The sequence below is a fragment of the Raphanus sativus genome, chromosome 4 (genome assembly GCF_000801105.2).
Source record: "Raphanus sativus cultivar WK10039 chromosome 4, ASM80110v3, whole genome shotgun sequence".
NCBI lineage: Eukaryota > Viridiplantae > Streptophyta > Magnoliopsida > Brassicales > Brassicaceae > Raphanus > Raphanus sativus.
Genome location: NC_079514.1, coordinates 4642886 through 4662177, shown reverse-complemented (window position 1 = coordinate 4662177; position 19292 = coordinate 4642886). Strand labels below are relative to the sequence as shown.

The following is a 19292-nucleotide window of genomic DNA, read 5'->3' as shown; positions in this document are numbered from 1 at the left end:
CATTTTCTTCTTCACCTTCCCAGTTCGTATTCTTGGTGCCAGGAAAATCCTGATCTTTGTTCTTGGGGAATAATTCATAACTGATATATAAATCAACTAAAAGATGCAGAGAGACAACTAGAGTCAAAAGAAACAAGGGAAACCCGACTAGTATTTTGATCTCGAATATCGGTTCTCAAACCTTAAGAAGATTCTACCGTCTGAGTATCCAAGTTGCAATTCTGAAGAAGAAGAAAAAAACGAAATAGAAACATGTGTGACATGGCTCACAGATCGATGACACGAGACAGCTTCTGGATCCTGTTTAGCAGGAAATCTCCTTGCTTGATCGTTGCCTGGTAAAGCGCATTCTTTGCATCTGGACGGTTTGTCTCCAATACACCTGCCACCTTGTCTATCTTGCAGTGAAGCTTCCCAGCTGCAATGAAGCGTGACAGCTCCCTGATTACAATAAACCATGAGATAGTTAGCTTTCAAACTTTGTATGATTACGTTACTTGTAAAGAAGGAGCTGGTGTGCTTACTGATCAATGAAATCAACCGAAACACCAAACGCATTTGCCATGGCATCGACAGTAACGCTCTTGTAAGATTCCAAAAACTGAGAGTACACCACCGTTCTCACTTCCCTCATGTAGAATCGGAAATGTGGGTTCAAGTAACGATCAAACTTTATCTGCTCTGCCATTCCAGCTGAGAAAAAAAAAACCCACAATGGAGCTATTATCATTAGCACAGAGAGACAAAACAACCAAAATGCACACATAGATAATAAAACAGTTCTGGTCACTGTATTGTACTCACCAAAAGCTGAGAAAAACGCCTTGTACTGGCACTCGTACAGGGAGTTCAGGAACTCGGAAAGGAACGGAATCTTCCCAAGCACGGTCAAGATTTCAGGTGCATCAACAACCTGTCACATTAGTAGCATTTTACTATCTTCTCAAAACGATTCACATCTTTCACAGAGGAACGTCAATCAGAAAACAATATTCACATCACTTCAATAAAGTAGAGGGGCTCTTAGCCATCGAGAAATACCTTCTGCTTAAGCGAAACTCTGTCGAGAGTTATGATGCTCGTCAGGACGGTGTAGAAGATGAAAGTCTCGTAGGGAAATATCTCATAAGTGGTGAAGGTTGAAATAGAATCAAGAAATAAGCTGGCAGCTTTCTTAAAATTTCTGGTGGACATGCAATACAAGCCTTCATAGACCTTTAGCCTGTTCTTCCTCTCCCAGTCACCACCCTCTTCAAACAACCTGGCATTAAAGAACAGAAAAGTTTTAGGCCAAAGATCTCAGTTGTGCTATCAATGAAAACGCATCCAAAAGAGAGCCAAAAACGACACTTACTTTTTAGCTTTGTCAATGCTCTTGGATACCAGATCAAAGTCCATGTAGAAAAAGGCAAGCTGGAGCGTATAGAAGACCAAATCCATCTTTTGCCCAACAGCAACGGTTTTTCCTTCAGTGAGTTTCAGTTGCTCTAAAGCTTTCTCCTAAATTTCACAAAGTAAAAAAATTCTAGTTGCCAATAGAAAGAAGTTCTCTGAAGTGCATAATGACTAACATTTGACATGCTCTCTAGTACCTTATCACTAATCCTGATGAAATAGAGAGCCTTAGCAAGATGAGCTTCACGGACTTCACTTTCCCCCAAATTTTCTTCAGCATCTGCAATCCTAAATAAAGGACAAGGAAGGAATAAACAGGAGAAGATTAACACCACATACACGTAAGACAGGACAGATTCTTAACTCTATAACAAAGGCTAATGGTTATCTCCAATACAGAAAAAAAAAACTAAGATTCATACTGTCTTAAACTCAGTCCCTCAAAATCATTACATCAGCACAAGTAACATCCAATTTAAGACCTAACTATTAAACCAATTCTGCCTCGGTTTCTAAAACTGCACACAGCTCTGTAACATCCAATTACAGACCCAATTCACCATAATGCTACAGGCTACAGCTAGTACACCCTCCACATCAGTCTAAACCAAACAGACACTAATACAAGGATTCGAGTTTAACTAGTTTAAGGCACCGCCGATTATATATCCACACGCAAAGTTGTAATATTTTGGCACCAAGCTGTCGGAATATGAATACGGAACAAGAACATTCTCCAGAATTGTCTAAAGGCAGAAACTTTACTTGTCGTCGAGCTTTTTAAGCTCCTCCTCGTTGTTAGCGCGCATGGAATCCAACAAACTCTGATCCAACTCCAAAACCGAAGACGCCGCTAGGGTTTCGTACAATGGAGCCATCCCTACCCAAAAAGACACACAAACACAACATCAGGAACAGAAAACCGAAGCTACTCGGAGTAAAGGAAGATACTTTACCATCGGATTTGATGGAATCCAAGACGTCAGACTTGAGCTGGACTTTCTCGATGTCTTGGACATCTGGATGCGTGAGGAGGAAGAGCTTGTTAGCTAGGATAAGGTGAGGCTGCTGAGTTCCTTCTGCTCCACCGTCCATGGTTGCTTGCACTCGATTCAGGGAATAAAAAAAAAGCTTAAAGCTTTGAGACGGATCTGAGAAAGAAGAAAGTAATGAATATTTGTTTGCTTGAGTAAGGAGGAAGAGCAAACCGGTTTATTAAAGCCCGGTTTCGTATCTTTCAAACATTTATCTTTACTTTACTTGAAAAATATATATTCTAAAAACTTATTCCAAAAAAAAAACTTATTCCAAAAATCGTTTAAAAAATTCATGGAAAAAAACTATTAACAAATTGACTAAATCCAATTATAAAATTGACTAAAACCAATTTAACTAGTCTAAACTAATTCAAACATATCGGTTTATTTGTTATACAAACATATATCGGATATTTCGATCTAGGGATATATAATCTGTTTAGATATTTCTATACTTCGGGTCGGATTCGACTATTTTTAGTTCGGGTTCGGTTATTTTGGATCGGGTTCGGATATTTAGAGTTTACAAGAAAAAATTTATTTTAAGTTTATTGTATTTAAAATATATAGATTTCACTTAACTGATTTTTCTATCTTTTTATAGATTAAATAATTAATAGATTTGGAAATAACATTTCAAAAATAAAATATTAATTTAGATATTAATTTTAAACTTTGGATGTAACTTTTGTTAATACATAAAACAAAAGTTTGATATGCATTTTAAATGAATATCAAATTATTTTCTCCATAATTATATGTATACTATATGATCTTAAAGTATGTGTAACATCAATATAAATATAAATATTTTAAATAAAATGAGAGATGTAAACTAGAATATAAAGATAAGTATACATATATTCGGTTATTTTTGGATATCCATTTGGGTTCGGGTAGTACATGTTCGGGTTCGAATATCTAATCTTTCCTAACTTAATATCCGTTCGAATATTTTGTTATTTTAGTTCAAGTTTTTCGGATCGGATTCAGGTGCAGTTTCGAATAAAAGTGCCCATCCCTACCCGTTCATATATTGAAATGTGTTATCATTTCCTCACCTTTCTCATTGTCAAAGAGATATATTTTGCTGATATACATCTTTAGTAATGGAAATATACACATTTTTGTATTTTAGGTGAGAACTTACATATAAGCAAGTGTATACATTTTATATTAATAATATGTGTTTTTTGAATATACAAAGAATTGTATCTTAAATTAGTAGTTCTATTGGTAGATTTTTCTTCTTTTAAAGTAGAAGTATTAGATTTGAATCTTAAATAACTATAAAGAGAAGATTTAATAACCGGTTCTTATCCATGGTCTAAAAAAATTATAAATTTTGACTCAAAGCTGATTGAATCCCAAAAAAAAAAAGGAAAAACAAGTAAGAAAAATATGACTACAACAGTTTCTCACCAAAAAATAATCATTATTTAATTTGGTATTATCAATAAACACATTTTTATTTGACTACTAATGTAGATAGGAATGAACAAAGTTACTCACCCAGCTACCTTCCACGTAAGCTAAGATCCTGTCCAGACTCTAGCCTTTATATATCAATCAATTTTATTTAGAAGATGGAGTACCGTACTTTCTCCCTTCGCACAATATTTTCAACTTCAACAATAATCCAATCTTTTCAAAGTGAAGACTAAAGATCAAACTTGAATATAACAAAAATGGGAGAGGGGGGAAAGAGTGGACGCTGCTTTAGTGTTACATCTATTTTTTGTATGTTTTTGATGGTGGGGTTAGATGTCGTCGCTGGTTTCGTGGCAATGCAAGCCGAAATCGCCCAAGAAGAGGTACATATATATATATTTATCTTATATATATACCATTAGTAAACAAATAATGATAATGATGACGATGATTGTTTCATCTAAGTTATGCCCATGATGCAGGTGAATTTACTCGAGTGTACATCTCCAAGCAAAAAAGCTTTCGTGAGAGGGTTAATAGCATTAGGATGTTTGTTAGCAGCTCATTTCATCGCTGTTATGATAGGATGCGTTATCATCTCCAATATAGTCACAATAATTTACGTACCTAAGATCACGAAACACATCCACACGGCCTGTATTTATCTCACTTGGTAACTAAAAAAATTAATACTCTAAAAGTAAAAAAAAAAGATGTCATAATCATCACATAAATTGTTTCAAGCTTCAAATTTTGCAAGCATATACAACAACACATTAACATTTGTTATATATAATACATATACAGTATATTTTTTATTTACATATACAGTAAGTATTACTTGAACTTTTGTTATGAAATTGACACTTGTTGGTGGTGTTTGTGGATTGGATGATGGTGGAGAACAGGATCATAGCAACTGCAGGAGCGGGGATGCTTACGATGGGCATCTGGATGAATAGAGAGTCAAGATCAAAATGTGGATTCACAAACAAACCTATCCTGTTTTTAGGAGGCGAAGTGTGTTTTCTTCATGCCATTGTCTCTGTCATTATGTATGTAGCAAATGTCATCTCTAGATCTTCTTTAGTTACTTTTTAAAAAGATATTTTTTTTTAAAAAAAGATATTTTATTTTATTTTTTTCTTGCACTTTTTACATTTGTTACACTTTTACTTAATTTATTTTATTCATTTTAAAAAAATATATAAATTAATCACTTGTGATTGATACTCTTTCTAGTTTAAAATAGTGATAAACTGTGATTAGAGATTAATTCAACCGTAAGGTTCATCATCGTTCACAGTAACACACATTATTCGATTTATTGAGTTTCTCACCAAAACGAAAACAAAGTGAAGAAAGAACACAACAGTTATTCCAAACAGAAGCTGAAGTTAAAACGCATCAAATCTTGAACACAACAAGGAAGTGATCTTCTAATGTCATTCAAATAAACTCACGATGAAAGCCTTTTATCTAAATGCCTTTCTCAAGCATTGCTCTAACTCTCATAGGCAACCCGTAGAGACGAATGAACCCAGCTGCATCAGCTTGGTTATAGATCTCACTCCCTTCAAACGAAGATATGTCCTGTCTGTACAGACTGTTCGGACTCTTACGCCCTGTCACCGACACAGATCCTTTGTACAGCTTCAATGTTACGGATCCAGTGGTCTTCTCAGTTAACTTCTCCATGAAGGCGTCCATGGACTCCTTGAGCGGATCAAACCATCTTCCCGCGTAGACCATCTCCGCGTACTTCAGTGCTAACGAGTCTTTTACCTGGATGCTCTCTCTGTCTAACGTGAGGGACTCTAGTTCCTGCACAGCTGCGAACAGGATGGTGCCTCCGGGAGTTTCATAGACTCCACGTGATTTCATACCAACCAGACGGTTCTCCACCATGTCGATCCGGCCAATGCCGTGTTTCCCTCCTATTGTGTTGAGCTCGGAGAGAAGGGTGGCTGGAGAGAGAGCCTTCCCGTTGAGTGCCACTGGAAGTCCAGATTCTATCCCTATCTCGATGTATCTGTTAAAAGTACAACAACAGTTGCTGAGCTGTTAGACTCACAAGTCAACATACCAAAAACAAAGCTTTGGAGAAAAGCAACTTACTCAGGCTGGTTAGGAGCATCTTCGGGATCTACACTCATCATGTACATATCTTTCTTCGGCTCGTTTGCTGGATCTTCCAATATATCACCCTTTCAACCAAAAAGGTGTTCGGTTTTAGAGACAAGCAAGTGGCAAAATGAATCATTTGTATCCAAAAGGGAATGTATGTGACTTTTGTTTTTTTTTTGTTACCTCATGACTAAGGTGCCAGAGGTTCCTGTCTCGGCTGTAAATAGATTTCTTGGTCACGGGGACAGGAACGTTATGCTTCTTCGCGTACTCAATAGCGTCTTCTCTTCCTTGGATTTCCCATTCTCTCCACGGTGCCACAACTTTAAGTTCAGGGTTTAATGAAAAGAAGGTGAGCTCAAATCGAACCTGGTCAACCAATCACAAGAAGTTAAAGTAATGTAAGAATCCATAGGTGTGTGTGTTTCGGTAGCAAGACAATCCAAGTACTTGCCTGGTCATTTCCTTTGCCAGTACACCCATGTGCAACGGCATCAGCTCCAACCTCTGCTGCTACATCTACCATGGCCTAATCATTTACAAGTTGTACTAGAGTTAATAGGCCTACTTAAAAAGATGTGTTCAGATTGGGTCCATTCTCAGCATAATCATATATAAACCCCCTCTAGAAATGTTTACCTTAGCAATGACAGGTCGAGCCATGGAGGTACCAAGCAAGTATTTTCGTTCATAGATGGCACCAGCTCTTAGACAAGGGAATATGTAATCTTTCACAAACTCCTCTGTGAGGTCCTTAACAACCAGCTGAGAAGCACCACTAGCCTTAGCCTTTTGTTCCAAACCATCCAACTCTTTTATTCCCTTCATATATCAAAAGCATTTAGAGATTGAGAAGACATAAAAGGAACGCTACAGAAAATAGTTGGCGGTAATGTAGCGTACCTGACCAACATCTGCGGTGAAACACACAACTTCACAGCCATAGTTCTCCCTACGAAACAAACACTTCCATGTAAGATAAAGTACAAAGATTAAAACTTTCATGAATGACAAGCATCAAAAGGCAAGTAAACCAGAGGATGATATACACAAGTTATAGGTTAGAAATGAATCGGAGAGAAAGGGAACAAAAAAAACATACTTAAGCCATGGGACGATGACGGAGGTGTCTAAGCCTCCACTGTAAGCAAGAACGACCTTTTTCAGTTTGCCACGAAGTCCGGCACCCTTTGAATCAGCAGCAGACACGACGGTTTGTCCATCACCGGAGAGAACAGCTCGAATAGCTGTTGCAATATTCAAAGACCACAAAATGTTAACATAGAGGATGATGCTCAATCTAACACATGAAAATTTCATTATAAGAAATAAAGAAAATGATTTTTTTAAAGGAAATTGGGAAGATTCAGTGTATTGCTAACTTCACCTTGACTCTTACAGGCGCGTGTTCCGGTAACATGGCTAGTAGCAACAGCATTTCCAGAAAGCTGGCTTCTTTTCACAGATAACTGCAAATTCAGTAAAGAGAGGTCGTGTGTGAATTTAGATACACGATTTTTTTAATAAGCATATCAATTCGAAATGAGAATACCTCTTGAAACAAAGAAGTGGTTCTTAGACAAGCTACATTCTGACATCTTATGTTACCTGCGCACAACATATATCAATTGACATTTTTTGTTTAAAATTTACTGAACCATGTCAGAGATCAACAACTCAGACACCCATTTGCAATACTCTCGGTTTACAATAGAGACCATAGACACTGTAATTGTCACAAATCTATATACTCAAAACTAGAAAATTGGTACATAGAAAATACAAGGGAACTGAAAACGAAGTTGGAGGGCAGAGAGGCAACCATAGCGTGAGCTGCGAAGCGCAAGAGCAGATGAGGAAGAAGAAGGAAACGAAGTCGCCGTAATTTCAGCCATGTCAAAAAATTATCTCTGTTTTTTTTTTTGCTTATTGTCTGCGTTGTGTGTTAGTTAACAGTGGTGATTGGGTCTTAGGGGCTCTTTGTATTGTAAGTGGGTGGTAAGACGTCACCAGGCTCCACGTCCTCTAGGGTTTTTGACTCTATATCTTTCTTTTTTTTTCATTTCTTAATCTTTTTATTTAACATGTTGCTATAAATAAAAAAAGTATTATTAATATTATTATGACATACTTTCATTACTACCGTACATGTGTAATAATTTTTGTCTTCTTTTGTTGGCACATGTGTAATCTTCTAGTTTACACTTTACTTTGCAAATACTATTTTTCTATATTAATATAGTGTCAACTATTATACCGAAATAGAGATATGTTATACAAACAAACACAAACGAAAAATATAACAAAGAAAAGAAAGGACTTCCTATTATTATTGCGAGATATATGACACCGAAATGCTGTATGAAAGAAAAATGCAGTGCGAGAGTCCTCAGACACTGATTGTGTTTTGCCTATCAGCCGGTGCAACGCATTGCCAGAGCGAACAATAAACCGGAATGTCTGCCGGTTTTAGCCCCAACGCAGATATGTTCCGGCCATATTCCTGATAAGAGAGACCATTAACCCATGATGTTACACTTCTTTCTAAATATAATATTTTCACATTTTCATTTTGTATTTGACAAGTTGCTCAAGAAAAAGAAAATTGTATTTGACACGATGAAGCATGATAAGGGTTACCTGAGTATCAAGGAATAACTGCATACACATCTTGTCTGTTTCAGATACGTTGTCGTCAGAGACACCTGATGCTGCCCCTGCTCTTTTCTGTGCCTTTCTACGGAATTGCTGAAGTGATGACTCTGTTCTTCTCGCCTGTAAAATATCACTACAATTAGTCTTTTACTACACAAAAACCACTGATATATCCAAACCAATAATTAGATTGAAACTATATGTGCCTGTGACAGATAATACTGTTGTTCTCTCCTGATCATATCAATGATAAAGCTTAGTCTAAAAGTTCAATCGTGGATTGTACTAACTGATAATCCTCGTAAGCGTGTTTAAAAGCAAAATACTTACCACGCTAACAACTTCATCAGCTAATTCGTAATACCGCCTCGTAATTTCAGTGACAGTTCGAAGCAGTAACTCCTCCCTTATTTCCTTCGTCAAGTACCGTGTAGCCTTTTCTCCCTCCAAAAAGGCCTATTAATAGACAAGGTGCAATAACCAGAGAATCCATCAATCAAGTAACTATGAACGCTCTTAAAACTGCAACCCCAAAGGGAATCAATACCTTTACATGACGCAATATGCCAACGACATATGGTGAGTGCCTAACCGGCGGTGGTTTATTAGTCAACCTATATGTTGCTGTTATTCCCTTGACTTGCCTTAAGTCCTATAAAATAAATGAAAGAATTTACCATGTATGCTAATTGGAGAATGGCACTAACCTATCCAGCTATAAATCAAATTCTAGTCAACACCGTCCTTGCAGGTGATCAGATTCAGATCATTAAGACCCTCAAACAAATCTTGAAGTGCATAACTTAGACAATGGATCTAGTGTTTCTTAGGGCTTTACCTCAACAGATTTATCAACAATGATTTCGATAATTGTGTTGGTAAGTAGAGGTAGGACTTCCTTTAACTTATCTCCACCCTGTAACATGCTTATCCTCACCACATCACGAACTTCAGTGGAGCATGAAGATATATAGTGTGATATATGTTCAAGGTAATCCCCACAAACGTCTGAGACTAGATAATTTATATCATGTATAACCTGCAAGGAAGGAGATATATAAATATTCCACATCAGTTTTTGTCATTCTTACTCTATAATCAAGGTTACAAAACATGGACGCAGATTTTAAGCTGTCCCACATTACTCAACTTTAACTGAGATAAAATCCAAGACAAAAAGTGACTTACATATACGAAATCTTCCGCAGAGGCTGAAACTGCCCAGTCACATCCAGGACTCGGGCTGGCATTACCCTTTCTAGTATGCAGCGCAGACGACACCCATATGCAATACCTACACGTTATTAACACATTTTTAAGTTGAGAACAGAAACAAAAAATCTAATGAGCGTAGATAATTTTTATAATAAAATTTCACAGACCTCGAAAGAAGCTGCAGGGTCAATCGAAGAAATTTATCAGCAGCAGAGAAAACGAGAACATCTTCTTTCCAACATGAGCGCAAGCTTTCCAAAAGAGTAGCGCTCTGTCTGAGCATTAAGTTGGGAAAACTTCGTTTGTCTAAATCAGAATCCTGAATGAAAACCAGAGAAGAAGAAGTAAGAGCAGAATCCAAGGCTCCAGCTATCTCCTGAAACCTGAAATTATATATTTTCGAGTTAGAGAAGCTGAGACACCACTAATCTAACAGTAAGTCAACCGCCATATATGATATATCTCCAATACCTCAGTGAAAAGTATACTCCCACATTCCATTGCTTCATGAATTCAATACATACTGCTTCAGTTCGAAACTTGGTGACAGCGGACCTTGACGGACAGTAACCTTCATAAAAAGTAATGGTATAACACTACTGAAAAATATTCAAATAATGCTATCAACTAATATAAAATTATACTATTTGTTTATATAAGAGGAATGAAGATTAGTTCACAATGCGTCTGAAATCTGAATAGCCATGAGATCAAGCTCAAAGAAAGATGTAGATCAGCTAACCTACCTTCAAGATATGCCAAGAAATCCAAGCTTGCCTTGTAATTTTTCAGGAACTCAGTAGGCCTTCCAGGAGAAAAGGCTCCTGGTTTGACTTTCTGGATTGCCGCAAGAACTTCTTTCAGAATTGAATTTGCCAGGAAATTGAAGACGTGCAAACCCGATTTCTCTGTTTATAAACAAGATACCGAGCAAGGAGTACACTGAGTTAGATATAAAATGATAACGAACAAGACTGCTGTTACAGAGAATGAAGCAACTTACCGGTTGAAGATATTTCTAGCAGCATCTTACAGTCTTTCGCAATAAAATCCTTGATAAGTTTGTAATCGTTTTCAAGTTCATCTGAACTTCCAGTAGCATCTGCTGATGTTTCATGTGTAATAGCTTTATGTATAAATGGAGCCACAATCGTTGTACGAAAAATTTCTTCTGCATTCTTGGTGTTATCAATGGCAGCATAAGCACGCAGGCAGTTGTAAAGGACGCTCGTGTCGCTGTTGTTTAGCCCGTCAATAAAGCAATGACCTAGGCTAGCATCCAATAACACACTAGCGCTCTGAATCCTCTTCTCCATGTTCTCTACGAAAGGCAGGTTCTGTACTGGCATAAAGTATGAGTATCAGCCGTAAGACTTTCGATTGTCTTCTTAGGCTAACAAGTAGAATGGAACTGTAGAAAACCAGAGATTTAAAAATAATTTACCAGGTATCTTCTCATCTTACTCTATTTTTTCAGCAGTTTTTTTCAAACCAATGAATTCTTAGCAGCCCAGCCATTGCTCAAACCCCACACGCATAACTAGTTTTGACCCCCAGGATACTACTCTTAAATGCAATATACTCAAACCTCTATCAACATTGTCCTATAAGAAACCCAACCCAACTTCTTACTATTCTCTTTATAACTTTGACACTCGAAAACAGCTAGGACTGAAAAGCAAAATTCCCTACCATCAATCGTATCAAAATATGCCTATGTTTACAGTACGGACAATAAAAAGAACACTAGAACAGAGATTCATTCCTAATGTAATCTATATTTTATCAAAGACAAAGAAGTGTGAATTTCACAAGAGAGAAAATAAAATAAATGCATGACGGAGACCTGCGCATGAGCCATGTAGAACTTGAGCCGGTTCATTTCACTAGCTATTCTTTCCAAAAGCATGCTCTGAGTTTCTCTCATGGTTGTGCCTTCTTGCTGCGTGGAATTCTCAACATTCACAGCGCTCCTTCCCAGGGAAACACCATCCTCGTTTTTCCAATCAGAAGGAGCACTCGGCAAAACTTTTATAAGCTTCTCAACCTGACATTACATAGTTTACGTCAAGAATTCATATTCCACAACAGAGAAATTACAACAAACAATGGAGAAACATCTTTGCTCAGTATGAACGCAACTTACAATGAAATATCACGAAGGATCACTAACAATAGATAATCAAGGATCCCTAACACAATCAAGTACCTTAGATACCACATGAAAAGTATCTAGCAACAACTCCAAAACCTCCCTCGCAGCAGCAGCATCGGATCGCTGCTGCAAACCACTCCTCAGCGCGAAAAGCGCAGCCTCCACAGATCCACGAAACGCAGCGATCTTCTCCCGGATCCCAAGGAGCGGGGCGCGCATGCGGACAACAGCCTCATCGATATCGACGAGCTTGGTGCTCAGGCTGACGAAATCAGCGTAGTCTCGGTTGATGAGATCAACGAGCTCGCGGTTGAGGGAAGCGAGGTGTGATCGGAGCTCGGATCGGAGAGTGTCGAAGGGGACGAAGGTGCGGAGCTCGGAGATGTAGGACTCAGAGTCGAAGTCAGGGGAGAGGAAGAGGGAAGGTTTGAACCACAGAGGATGCGAGTCGTAAGGATCGGAGAAGAAGTCTGAGGCGGATCTCGGAGCTGACGATGGTGAAGGTAGCGGAGCGACCAGATCTGACATTTTCGATTCGATGAGACAGTCTGGTAAGGCTGAGTGATCCCCTGAGATGGAGGAGTTATGAGAACTGAGAGGTTAGTTAGAAGACTAGTATTAGGCTATTAGCACAGGTTAATAAATTTTACTGCGTTCCAATTTTTTCTTTTTTTGTAACTTAGGCTTGCGTTCCAAACTTTTGGATCATGAAACTGTAATGGTTATCAGCATATCAAAATAACCTGGGAAATTTGGTTTTTAGGTAAAAATATGTCAACTATGTCATATTAGTCTAATCTCGTATATTTTATGTTTTATTAAACTAAAATTTTTCAAAATGATATAATGCTTTTAATTTCAGTTAAAATTTGAAATTACAATTAAACTTTTTTAAAAAATATTAAAATATAATTTTTAGCTAAAGTAATTAAGAATAATATTAAAAAATCCCCAAAAACTAAATTCCAAATCGATTTTTTATTTATTTTTAAATATAAAATTTGATTTTATAAATCCTGATTTTTTATTATTATTTATTTAAGAATCAATTTTCTATTTTTTCTTACAAAAAACGATTTTCTATTTTTGAAAAAAAAATAATGGTTTAATTAATAATATAAAAAACTGAATATTTCCAAATATTCACTTTTCATAATTTTTAGATTGATTGTTATTATCCGTAATATGTATTCTATTACATGTAGAATACAGTAAACATGTTTGATTCTGATTTCTACAGATTTTACATATTTTTAGAATGATAGGTTAAGCGTGGAATGTATTCTTTAGAATACTATTATTTATGTAGATCACAAATTATAAACAAACTTGATTTAGTGAAAAAAATAGATTACATTTTCTACTATGTAGAATGTCAATTCTATTTTTTATAGAACAAAATATGAAACTATGATTTAAACGTTTTTAGAACTGGAAAGAAATATCAATAAATTGATCTAGCAATTTTGCCAGTAGTTACTATTTTTTAATAAAAAAAATTGTTTGTAAAATTATTTATTTGATTTATTTTAGAAAATACTAAAAATTAATTAGTAGAGACAATGGTACAAACAAAAGAAATTTGACTTATAGAAACATAGTTATCGTTTTATGATCTTAGAAAGAAAAAAACACTTTTCCCAAATAAACTAGGTATCTGATTGTATAGGGATTAGGGATGTTGCTGTTAGTTTATGAGCTATGAGCTTACGTACAGGGGAGATTATTTTGATATGCTGTTTGATTCTCTTTGGCGTTTGGGAGATTATCAGGGGAGGAAGGGAGGTGAGAATAGGAAGTGAATTATTACTAGTCTTTCACGTTTTTGGTTTTACGAGTGAATTAACAAGGAAAACTCGTATTGATTCTGTTCCAAGATTCTTTTGTTTTTCCGTTTCGCTGGTTGACAAGTTATTTGCTTGTTAGTTAGGGTTTACAAAAACCATCAATATTCTAAATGTAGTAGTTCAGTTCGCTTTTTGTAGACCATACTTCCCCGTGGAGTGTGTTCCATTCTTCAAGCTCTGTCGTGCTCGCAGATAATGATGAAACGCTCGGGCCCACCTGATTCGACAACAAGAACAACGGTTACAGGTCTATTAGACTTGAGACTCTGATATGAAAACAAAAAGAGAACAGCATAAGAAATTCTTACCTGCTGAAGTGCGTCTATGAAATCCTGCATCTTCAAAGCTCTAATACCAGAGATTCCCCGTCGCTGTGGAAGATCTTGACCTTCAGCAGCATGTCTCTCCTGCCATATATACAGAGTTTATGCAAGATCCTGAACGTAATCTACAAATAAAAGGGGCTTCGGGAAGCAGTAACTCACACTTTTTTCCTTAGCATATATCTCCATTATTGGGCGTTGGGAAGCAGTACAACAGAGATTCTGCGTTCACGAGAAGAGAATATATGAGTGTACTGGCGGTCTACTATCAAACGATAAAAGGAATTATATTTGACCTGAAGATCCTTTCCAGAATATCCTTTAGTCTTGCTTGCAATGCTATCAAGATCAATATCATTTGACAAGGCTTTATTTAACCGTTAGTATCTGCGTTCTACTCTGAGCATCTGGTAATCCCACCAGCAACCTATACAAGTCAATTTCACAACCTACAATCAATTTGACAAGGAAAAGAAAAAAAAGAAACAAGAAGCCAATTTACCTACGGGAAAACTGTCTAATGACAGCCTCTTCAAGGTCAAAAGGTCGACTTGTGGCTCCAATTAACAGAACACGGTCCTTCTCCCTTTCCGATAGAAGGCCCCAATGTTTCATGAATGCGTCTTTTATCTCCACCGTGGCCAGCTGTACCGCCGGATTTTTTTATCTGGCCTAGCAGGCGGTCAACCTACAAGACATTAAATTATTCCATGAGTGTTAGTGCTTTTATTACAAGCAATATTCACTCACCGAATTGAATAGAAAATTACCTCGTCCATAAAGATAACGCAAGGAGAATTCTTCTTCGCCAATGAAAAAACAGCCTTGACATAGTTGTCAGCTACACCAAGCCACTGTATTAAGAAGAACACAAGATTAAACATGAGAATCAGTTGAGTCCAGTTTTTTTGGGTATTGTAATACCTTAAGTGTGATGCTTGACATTGAGATATTGATGAAGCTAGCATCAGCGTCCTTTGCCACTGCTTTTGCAAGCATAGTCTTTCCCGTTCCAGGAGGTCCATATAACAGGATTCCCTTACAAGGATGCATAGAGAAGAACATGAGCGCCACTAACGCAAAAGGAGATATGACTTTTGAGTAAAGGCAAATCATCAGCTAGTTTAACTAACATTATCAGACTAAAGCAAAGAAGAGAACTACCTCTGTTAATTGCTCCTTGCAGAATTGTTGAGGCCATTTAAAAGGAACAGTTACCAATTCCCGCAAAATAGTTTTAACAATGTCAAGTGAACCTATGTCTTCAAATGTAACACCGATTTCTTTGGGAGGCTCAACATCAATTGAAAGCTGCTTCATAAACTCCTTTTCTGATGCAATGTCCTGAAAGCAACAGAGACAATTAAACACTTTTAATGTGAAAAAAAAAATTATGTTCGTGAAATTAAAACATTAAATAAAATCCGTGCAATACACGAATCTATATCTAACTAATAACATTGAGACTACACCAAAACTATAATTTTTATTAATTTATAGAGATTATTAATTTATCAAGATATTAATTAAACCAAAAACTCAATTTAGGACTATGAAATTATATTAATTTATAGAAATTAATTTATAAATTATTAATTTAAAAAGTAATACTGTAAATTAATTCTTAGATTTATATTTTTAAACAAATTTCTTTTTCACTATAATAGATTTTATAACATAATAATATACAAGAATTCTAAAATATTAATTAAGAAATTTTTATTACAATCCAAAGAAAAACCCGCGCTTCCATTTATTTATAATTAAAATAACTCGATAACATCACAACTCAATAGTAGCATCCTTGATTAAAATTTTATAAAATTTAAACAAACCAAATATAAATATTAAAAACTATTACCGCGTATATAATCACCTGGTATTACATAAAGCAAGGTAATATAATCACCTAGTATTACATAAAGCAGCTGTCTCGTGTCCTCTTTCTAGAACCACCTTCACCGTAGCGTTCGATCCATTGTTGAAGCTCCGTCATGCCCACCGACTCTGACGAGACGCTTGAGCACACCTGATTCAAACAACAAAAAAGATACCATTAATAGAGATGACAACAGTTCTCTGAGCCTTGACAAGTAAAAGTAAATCTCACCTCCTCAAATGAGTAGCTGAAATCTTGCATGTTCAAAGCTCGGACATCAGAACTTACATACGGAGCTGGAGGAACTTTACCTTCAGCCAGAGCAGCATCTCGCTCCTACCATATATACATATATCTCATCGTAAACACAAAATAAAGTCTATACAAATAAAAGAGGCTCACTGGTTCAATACACAGAACACTCACACTTTTATCCTTCTCATATAATTCCATGATTGGACGGAGGGAAGCTTTAATACATAGATTCTGCAAGAACCAGAAGAGAATAAATGTTTAATTTTGAGTCATCTATCATTTTGGCAGATCATAACAAAGGATAAAAGGAATTACAACGGATTTGACCTTTAGATCGCTTCCAGAATATCCATCAGCCATACAAGCAACTCCATCAAGATCTACATCATTTGACAAGACTTTATATTTCAGTATAACCCTCAGTATCTGTGCTCTACTCTGAACATCTGGTAATCCCACCAGCAACCTACACAAGTTTATATCACGTTTCACAAAATACAAATGTCAATATTGAAAAATGAAAAAAGAAAGCTTATATGTCACAACAAAGCCAATTATAATTTACCTATGGGAAAACTGTCCAATGACAGTCTCTTCAAGGTCAAAAGGTCGATTTGTGACTGCAAGAACCAGAACACAGTCCTTCTCCTTTTTCAATAGAAGGCCCCAATGTTTCATGAAGGCGTTTTTTATCTCCAGCGTGGCCTGTGTGGCCTGCTGTCCCTTCAGGTTTTCTCTTCTTTGGCCTAGCAAGCGGTCAACCTACAAGACATTAAAATATGCCATGAGGGTTAGTGGTTTGATTACAAGCAATATTCACTCACAAATTGACCATGAAAAATTACCTCGTCCACAAAGATAACGCAAGGAGCTTTTTTACTGGCCAATGAAAAGACAGCTTTGACATACTTGTCAGCCTCACCAAACCACTGCAGTATTCAAAAGAACACACAAGATTGAACAGGAGAGTCCAGCTATAGATTGGTGGAGTCAAATTTTTCAGCAGGTATTATTATGATACCTTAGGTGGGATGCTTGACATTGAGAAGTTGATGAAGTAAGCACCAGCTTCCATTGCCACTGCCTTTGCAAGTATAGTCTTCCCGGTTCCAGGAGGTCCATACAAGAGAATTCCTTTACAAACCTGCATAGCAGAGAATAATAACTGACTGATTAGGATTCCTAATCACCTAAATTAAAGGACAGAAGACTTATCAGAGAATCAGACCGAAACCTCAGGTAGAGAGAGAAAAAAAAACACCTCTGTTAATTTCCTCTTGCAAGAGAGTTCAGGCCGTTTAAAAGGAATAGTTAGCAATTCCTTTAACTCGTCTTTAACATTCTGAAGTGCACCAATGTCATCAAAATTAACACCAATGTCATTGGGCGGAACAACATTACTTGAAAAACTCTTCATAAACTCTTTTTCAAAAGCAATATCCTGAAAGAAAATTGAACAATTGTTGATTCACAGTGTGTAAACGAATCATTCAATTTGATGTGCTAACCTCTAGATACTTCTTTTGGAAGGCAGACTCATTTAGATAACCCTTGAAAAGCCAAATTCCATAATTTATGCTACAAGGATATCCAAAGTTTGCAGTCAAATACTCTGAAACAAATATAATTATTAAGATGCACAGGGGGGCAAGGTTTACCTATCAAGAGACAAATTAATCTTAGCATCTGGATCAACATCAGGATTACGTCTTGCATGGTCACAGAAAGCCGATTCAATGATATTTTCAGCACCTGAGGAAAAAGTGAGAAAGTCAAAAGACAACTTTGTTTTAGACAAAAAAAAAAAAAAAACAATTCTATTGTCAATTTCTGGGTCATTATTGGAAACACATACTCTCGTTATCAAGTGTCAGATCGTTTATGCACAGCGTCTCAATTCCATCACAGCTAAAACGAAATCGTTTCAGTACCTGAATGAAGATTCAATTATCGATCTCTTCTGTAAAACCATATATTCGTAGGAATAACATACCATGCGTAAGTGATTCAAATTAGCCTTCACTTTCGGAGTCTCAGTATCCCGATCCAACTGGTGGTTGCATGGTTTTAGAAAATCATCACCCTCCGGTACCTTCGTTATCATCGTTTGTGGCCTCTTCTCTATCTTTCCGCCGGTTTCTCCTAAAATAAAATAAAAAAGCAAGAGAAGAATCCATAATTTATACATAAGATTTGCCCTTATCCTTTGTGCTAGTACTATTGGGCCTACTTTAATACAGGTACCCAATTATGCCCAGCTTCCTTTTTCTGGGCCAAATTTATAAAAGGGTTAGACATTTGGTTGCCACTACATGTTTGGGTTTAATTTGATAACAAAATACCAAATTATCCGTGCACCTCGTACTCGGTTCACATTTAAATCATACGATCCGCCATGTTTTACATTTAAAAAAAAAAATTAATTTTTGTATTTGTGTATTTAATCATATTTGTGATTTTTATAACTTTTAAATGATTAATAAGAAATTTTAATAATTAAAATAATTAGAACAATATTATTTGCGAAGTGATTTTTTCTCAATGGAGCTCTCACGTTAAAAGTTAGAGCGGTTAATATCGATAATACCTTTAATAAATAATTAATTTGTTTTTATATTATTGACCATTAAACATGAATTAGTTATAATAAAAACATTCAAAAATAGAAAAAACGTTTTTTTGGCAAAAACAATTCATCTCTATAGTATTATTTTCCAGTAGATAAATTTTTGAACATATATATTATTAAGTAAAAAACTGAATTCTGAATTAACAAATCATTAAATAGTCTCGATAATTATAAGTTATTATTAGCTATGTTTTGATAAACATAATGGGAGATCTTGATAATTAATAAAAATTTAAAATTTAAAAGAAAAACACAACCAAATTGTATGTAAAGAGATTTCTACAATATTCAAACGACATGATTGTTTCTAATTTTTATATATTATATATATATATATTTATATA

General features: G+C 36.0%; 5 protein-coding genes across 5 annotated transcripts; 1 reads left to right on the top strand and 4 right to left on the bottom strand.

Annotated features, from left to right (window-relative positions):
• Positions 1-123: 123 nt before the first annotated feature.
• LOC108855497 (26S proteasome non-ATPase regulatory subunit 6 homolog) lies at positions 124-2581 on the bottom strand. Its single transcript, XM_018629344.2, has 8 exons — positions 2352-2581; positions 2161-2275; positions 1593-1683; positions 1355-1500; positions 1042-1261; positions 805-913; positions 525-693; positions 124-441 (listed from the first exon to the last, which is right to left on the bottom strand). Exons 1-8 carry the CDS (start codon positions 2488-2490, stop codon positions 267-269), a joined length of 1164 nt encoding a protein of 387 aa, XP_018484846.1. The 5' UTR covers positions 2491-2581; the 3' UTR covers positions 124-266.
• Positions 2582-4062: 1481 nt separating this feature from the next.
• Positions 4063-5009, top strand: LOC108850022 (protein DESIGUAL 4-like). Its single transcript, XM_018623610.2, has 3 exons — positions 4063-4246; positions 4346-4536; positions 4772-5009. The coding sequence occupies exons 1-3, from the start codon at positions 4121-4123 to the stop codon at positions 4962-4964; spliced, it is 510 nt and encodes a 169-aa protein (XP_018479112.2). The 5' UTR covers positions 4063-4120; the 3' UTR covers positions 4965-5009.
• An 89-nt stretch (positions 5010-5098) lies between these two features.
• LOC108853388 (argininosuccinate synthase, chloroplastic-like) lies at positions 5099-7957 on the bottom strand. The gene is made up of 10 exons (XM_018626805.2): positions 7813-7957; positions 7543-7598; positions 7378-7459; positions 7093-7237; positions 6894-6942; positions 6630-6812; positions 6445-6519; positions 6174-6359; positions 5982-6070; positions 5099-5895 (listed from the first exon to the last, which is right to left on the bottom strand). The coding sequence occupies exons 1-10, from the start codon at positions 7883-7885 to the stop codon at positions 5343-5345; spliced, it is 1491 nt and encodes a 496-aa protein (XP_018482307.1). The 5' UTR covers positions 7886-7957; the 3' UTR covers positions 5099-5342.
• Positions 7958-8195: 238 nt separating this feature from the next.
• LOC108853382 (conserved oligomeric Golgi complex subunit 2) lies at positions 8196-12618 on the bottom strand. Its single transcript, XM_057006917.1, has 12 exons — positions 12070-12618; positions 11707-11907; positions 10864-11197; positions 10607-10768; positions 10332-10431; positions 10028-10243; positions 9834-9939; positions 9484-9684; positions 9193-9297; positions 8976-9101; positions 8631-8765; positions 8196-8493 (listed from the first exon to the last, which is right to left on the bottom strand). Exons 1-12 carry the CDS (start codon positions 12541-12543, stop codon positions 8380-8382), a joined length of 2274 nt encoding a protein of 757 aa, XP_056862897.1. The 5' UTR covers positions 12544-12618; the 3' UTR covers positions 8196-8379.
• Positions 12619-13853: 1235 nt separating this feature from the next.
• On the bottom strand, positions 13854-18481 carry LOC108853384 (outer mitochondrial transmembrane helix translocase). Its single transcript, XM_057006916.1, has 20 exons — positions 18313-18481; positions 18175-18250; positions 17978-18071; positions 17828-17897; positions 17581-17760; positions 17341-17463; positions 17165-17248; positions 16885-17081; positions 16647-16785; positions 16491-16550; positions 16296-16400; positions 16095-16214; positions 15350-15529; positions 15110-15223; positions 14956-15039; positions 14688-14873; positions 14482-14612; positions 14348-14407; positions 14171-14269; positions 13854-14079 (listed from the first exon to the last, which is right to left on the bottom strand). Exons 1-12 carry the CDS (start codon positions 18421-18423, stop codon positions 16101-16103), a joined length of 1353 nt encoding a protein of 450 aa, XP_056862896.1. The 5' UTR covers positions 18424-18481; the 3' UTR covers positions 13854-14079; positions 14171-14269; positions 14348-14407; positions 14482-14612; positions 14688-14873; positions 14956-15039; positions 15110-15223; positions 15350-15529; positions 16095-16100.
• Between the last annotated feature and the right edge of the window lie 811 nt (positions 18482-19292).

Excerpts from the sequence above, each read along its gene's own strand:
- LOC108855497 (XM_018629344.2), bottom strand. The coding sequence starts at position 2,490 with ATGGACGGTGGAGCAGAAGGAACTCAGCAGCCTCACCTTATCCTAGCT. Across the intron at positions 2,276-2,351 it reads GGATTCCATCAAATCCGATG|GGATGGCTCCATTGTACGAA; the intron begins GTAAAGTATCTT and ends CTTTTTGGGTAG. Across the intron at positions 694-804 it reads GGCGTTTTTCTCAGCTTTTG|CTGGAATGGCAGAGCAGATA; the intron begins GTGAGTACAATA and ends TTTTTTTCTCAG.
- LOC108850022 (XM_018623610.2), top strand. The coding sequence starts at position 4,121 with ATGGGAGAGGGGGGAAAGAGTGGACGCTGCTTTAGTGTTACATCTATT. Across the intron at positions 4,247-4,345 it reads CCGAAATCGCCCAAGAAGAG|GTGAATTTACTCGAGTGTAC; the intron begins GTACATATATAT and ends CCCATGATGCAG. Across the intron at positions 4,537-4,771 it reads GCCTGTATTTATCTCACTTG|GATCATAGCAACTGCAGGAG; the intron begins GTAACTAAAAAA and ends GGTGGAGAACAG.
- LOC108853388 (XM_018626805.2), bottom strand. The coding sequence starts at position 7,885 with ATGGCTGAAATTACGGCGACTTCGTTTCCTTCTTCTTCCTCATCTGCT. Across the intron at positions 7,238-7,377 it reads ACGCGCCTGTAAGAGTCAAG|CTATTCGAGCTGTTCTCTCC; the intron begins GTGAAGTTAGCA and ends ATATTGCAACAG. Across the intron at positions 5,896-5,981 it reads GATGCTCCTAACCAGCCTGA|ATACATCGAGATAGGGATAG; the intron begins GTAAGTTGCTTT and ends TACTTTTAACAG.
- LOC108853382 (XM_057006917.1), bottom strand. The coding sequence starts at position 12,543 with ATGTCAGATCTGGTCGCTCCGCTACCTTCACCATCGTCAGCTCCGAGA. Across the intron at positions 10,244-10,331 it reads GGAGTATACTTTTCACTGAG|GTTTCAGGAGATAGCTGGAG; the intron begins GTATTGGAGATA and ends ATATAATTTCAG. Across the intron at positions 9,298-9,483 it reads TTGTTGATAAATCTGTTGAG|GACTTAAGGCAAGTCAAGGG; the intron begins GTAAAGCCCTAA and ends TTTATTTTATAG.
- LOC108853384 (XM_057006916.1), bottom strand. The coding sequence starts at position 18,423 with ATGATAACGAAGGTACCGGAGGGTGATGATTTTCTAAAACCATGCAAC. Across the intron at positions 16,786-16,884 it reads ATTGGACAGTTTTCCCATAG|GTTGCTGGTGGGATTACCAG; the intron begins GTAAATTATAAT and ends AAACTTGTGTAG. Across the intron at positions 16,215-16,295 it reads TCAGCTACTCATTTGAGGAG|GTGTGCTCAAGCGTCTCGTC; the intron begins GTGAGATTTACT and ends TGTTTGAATCAG.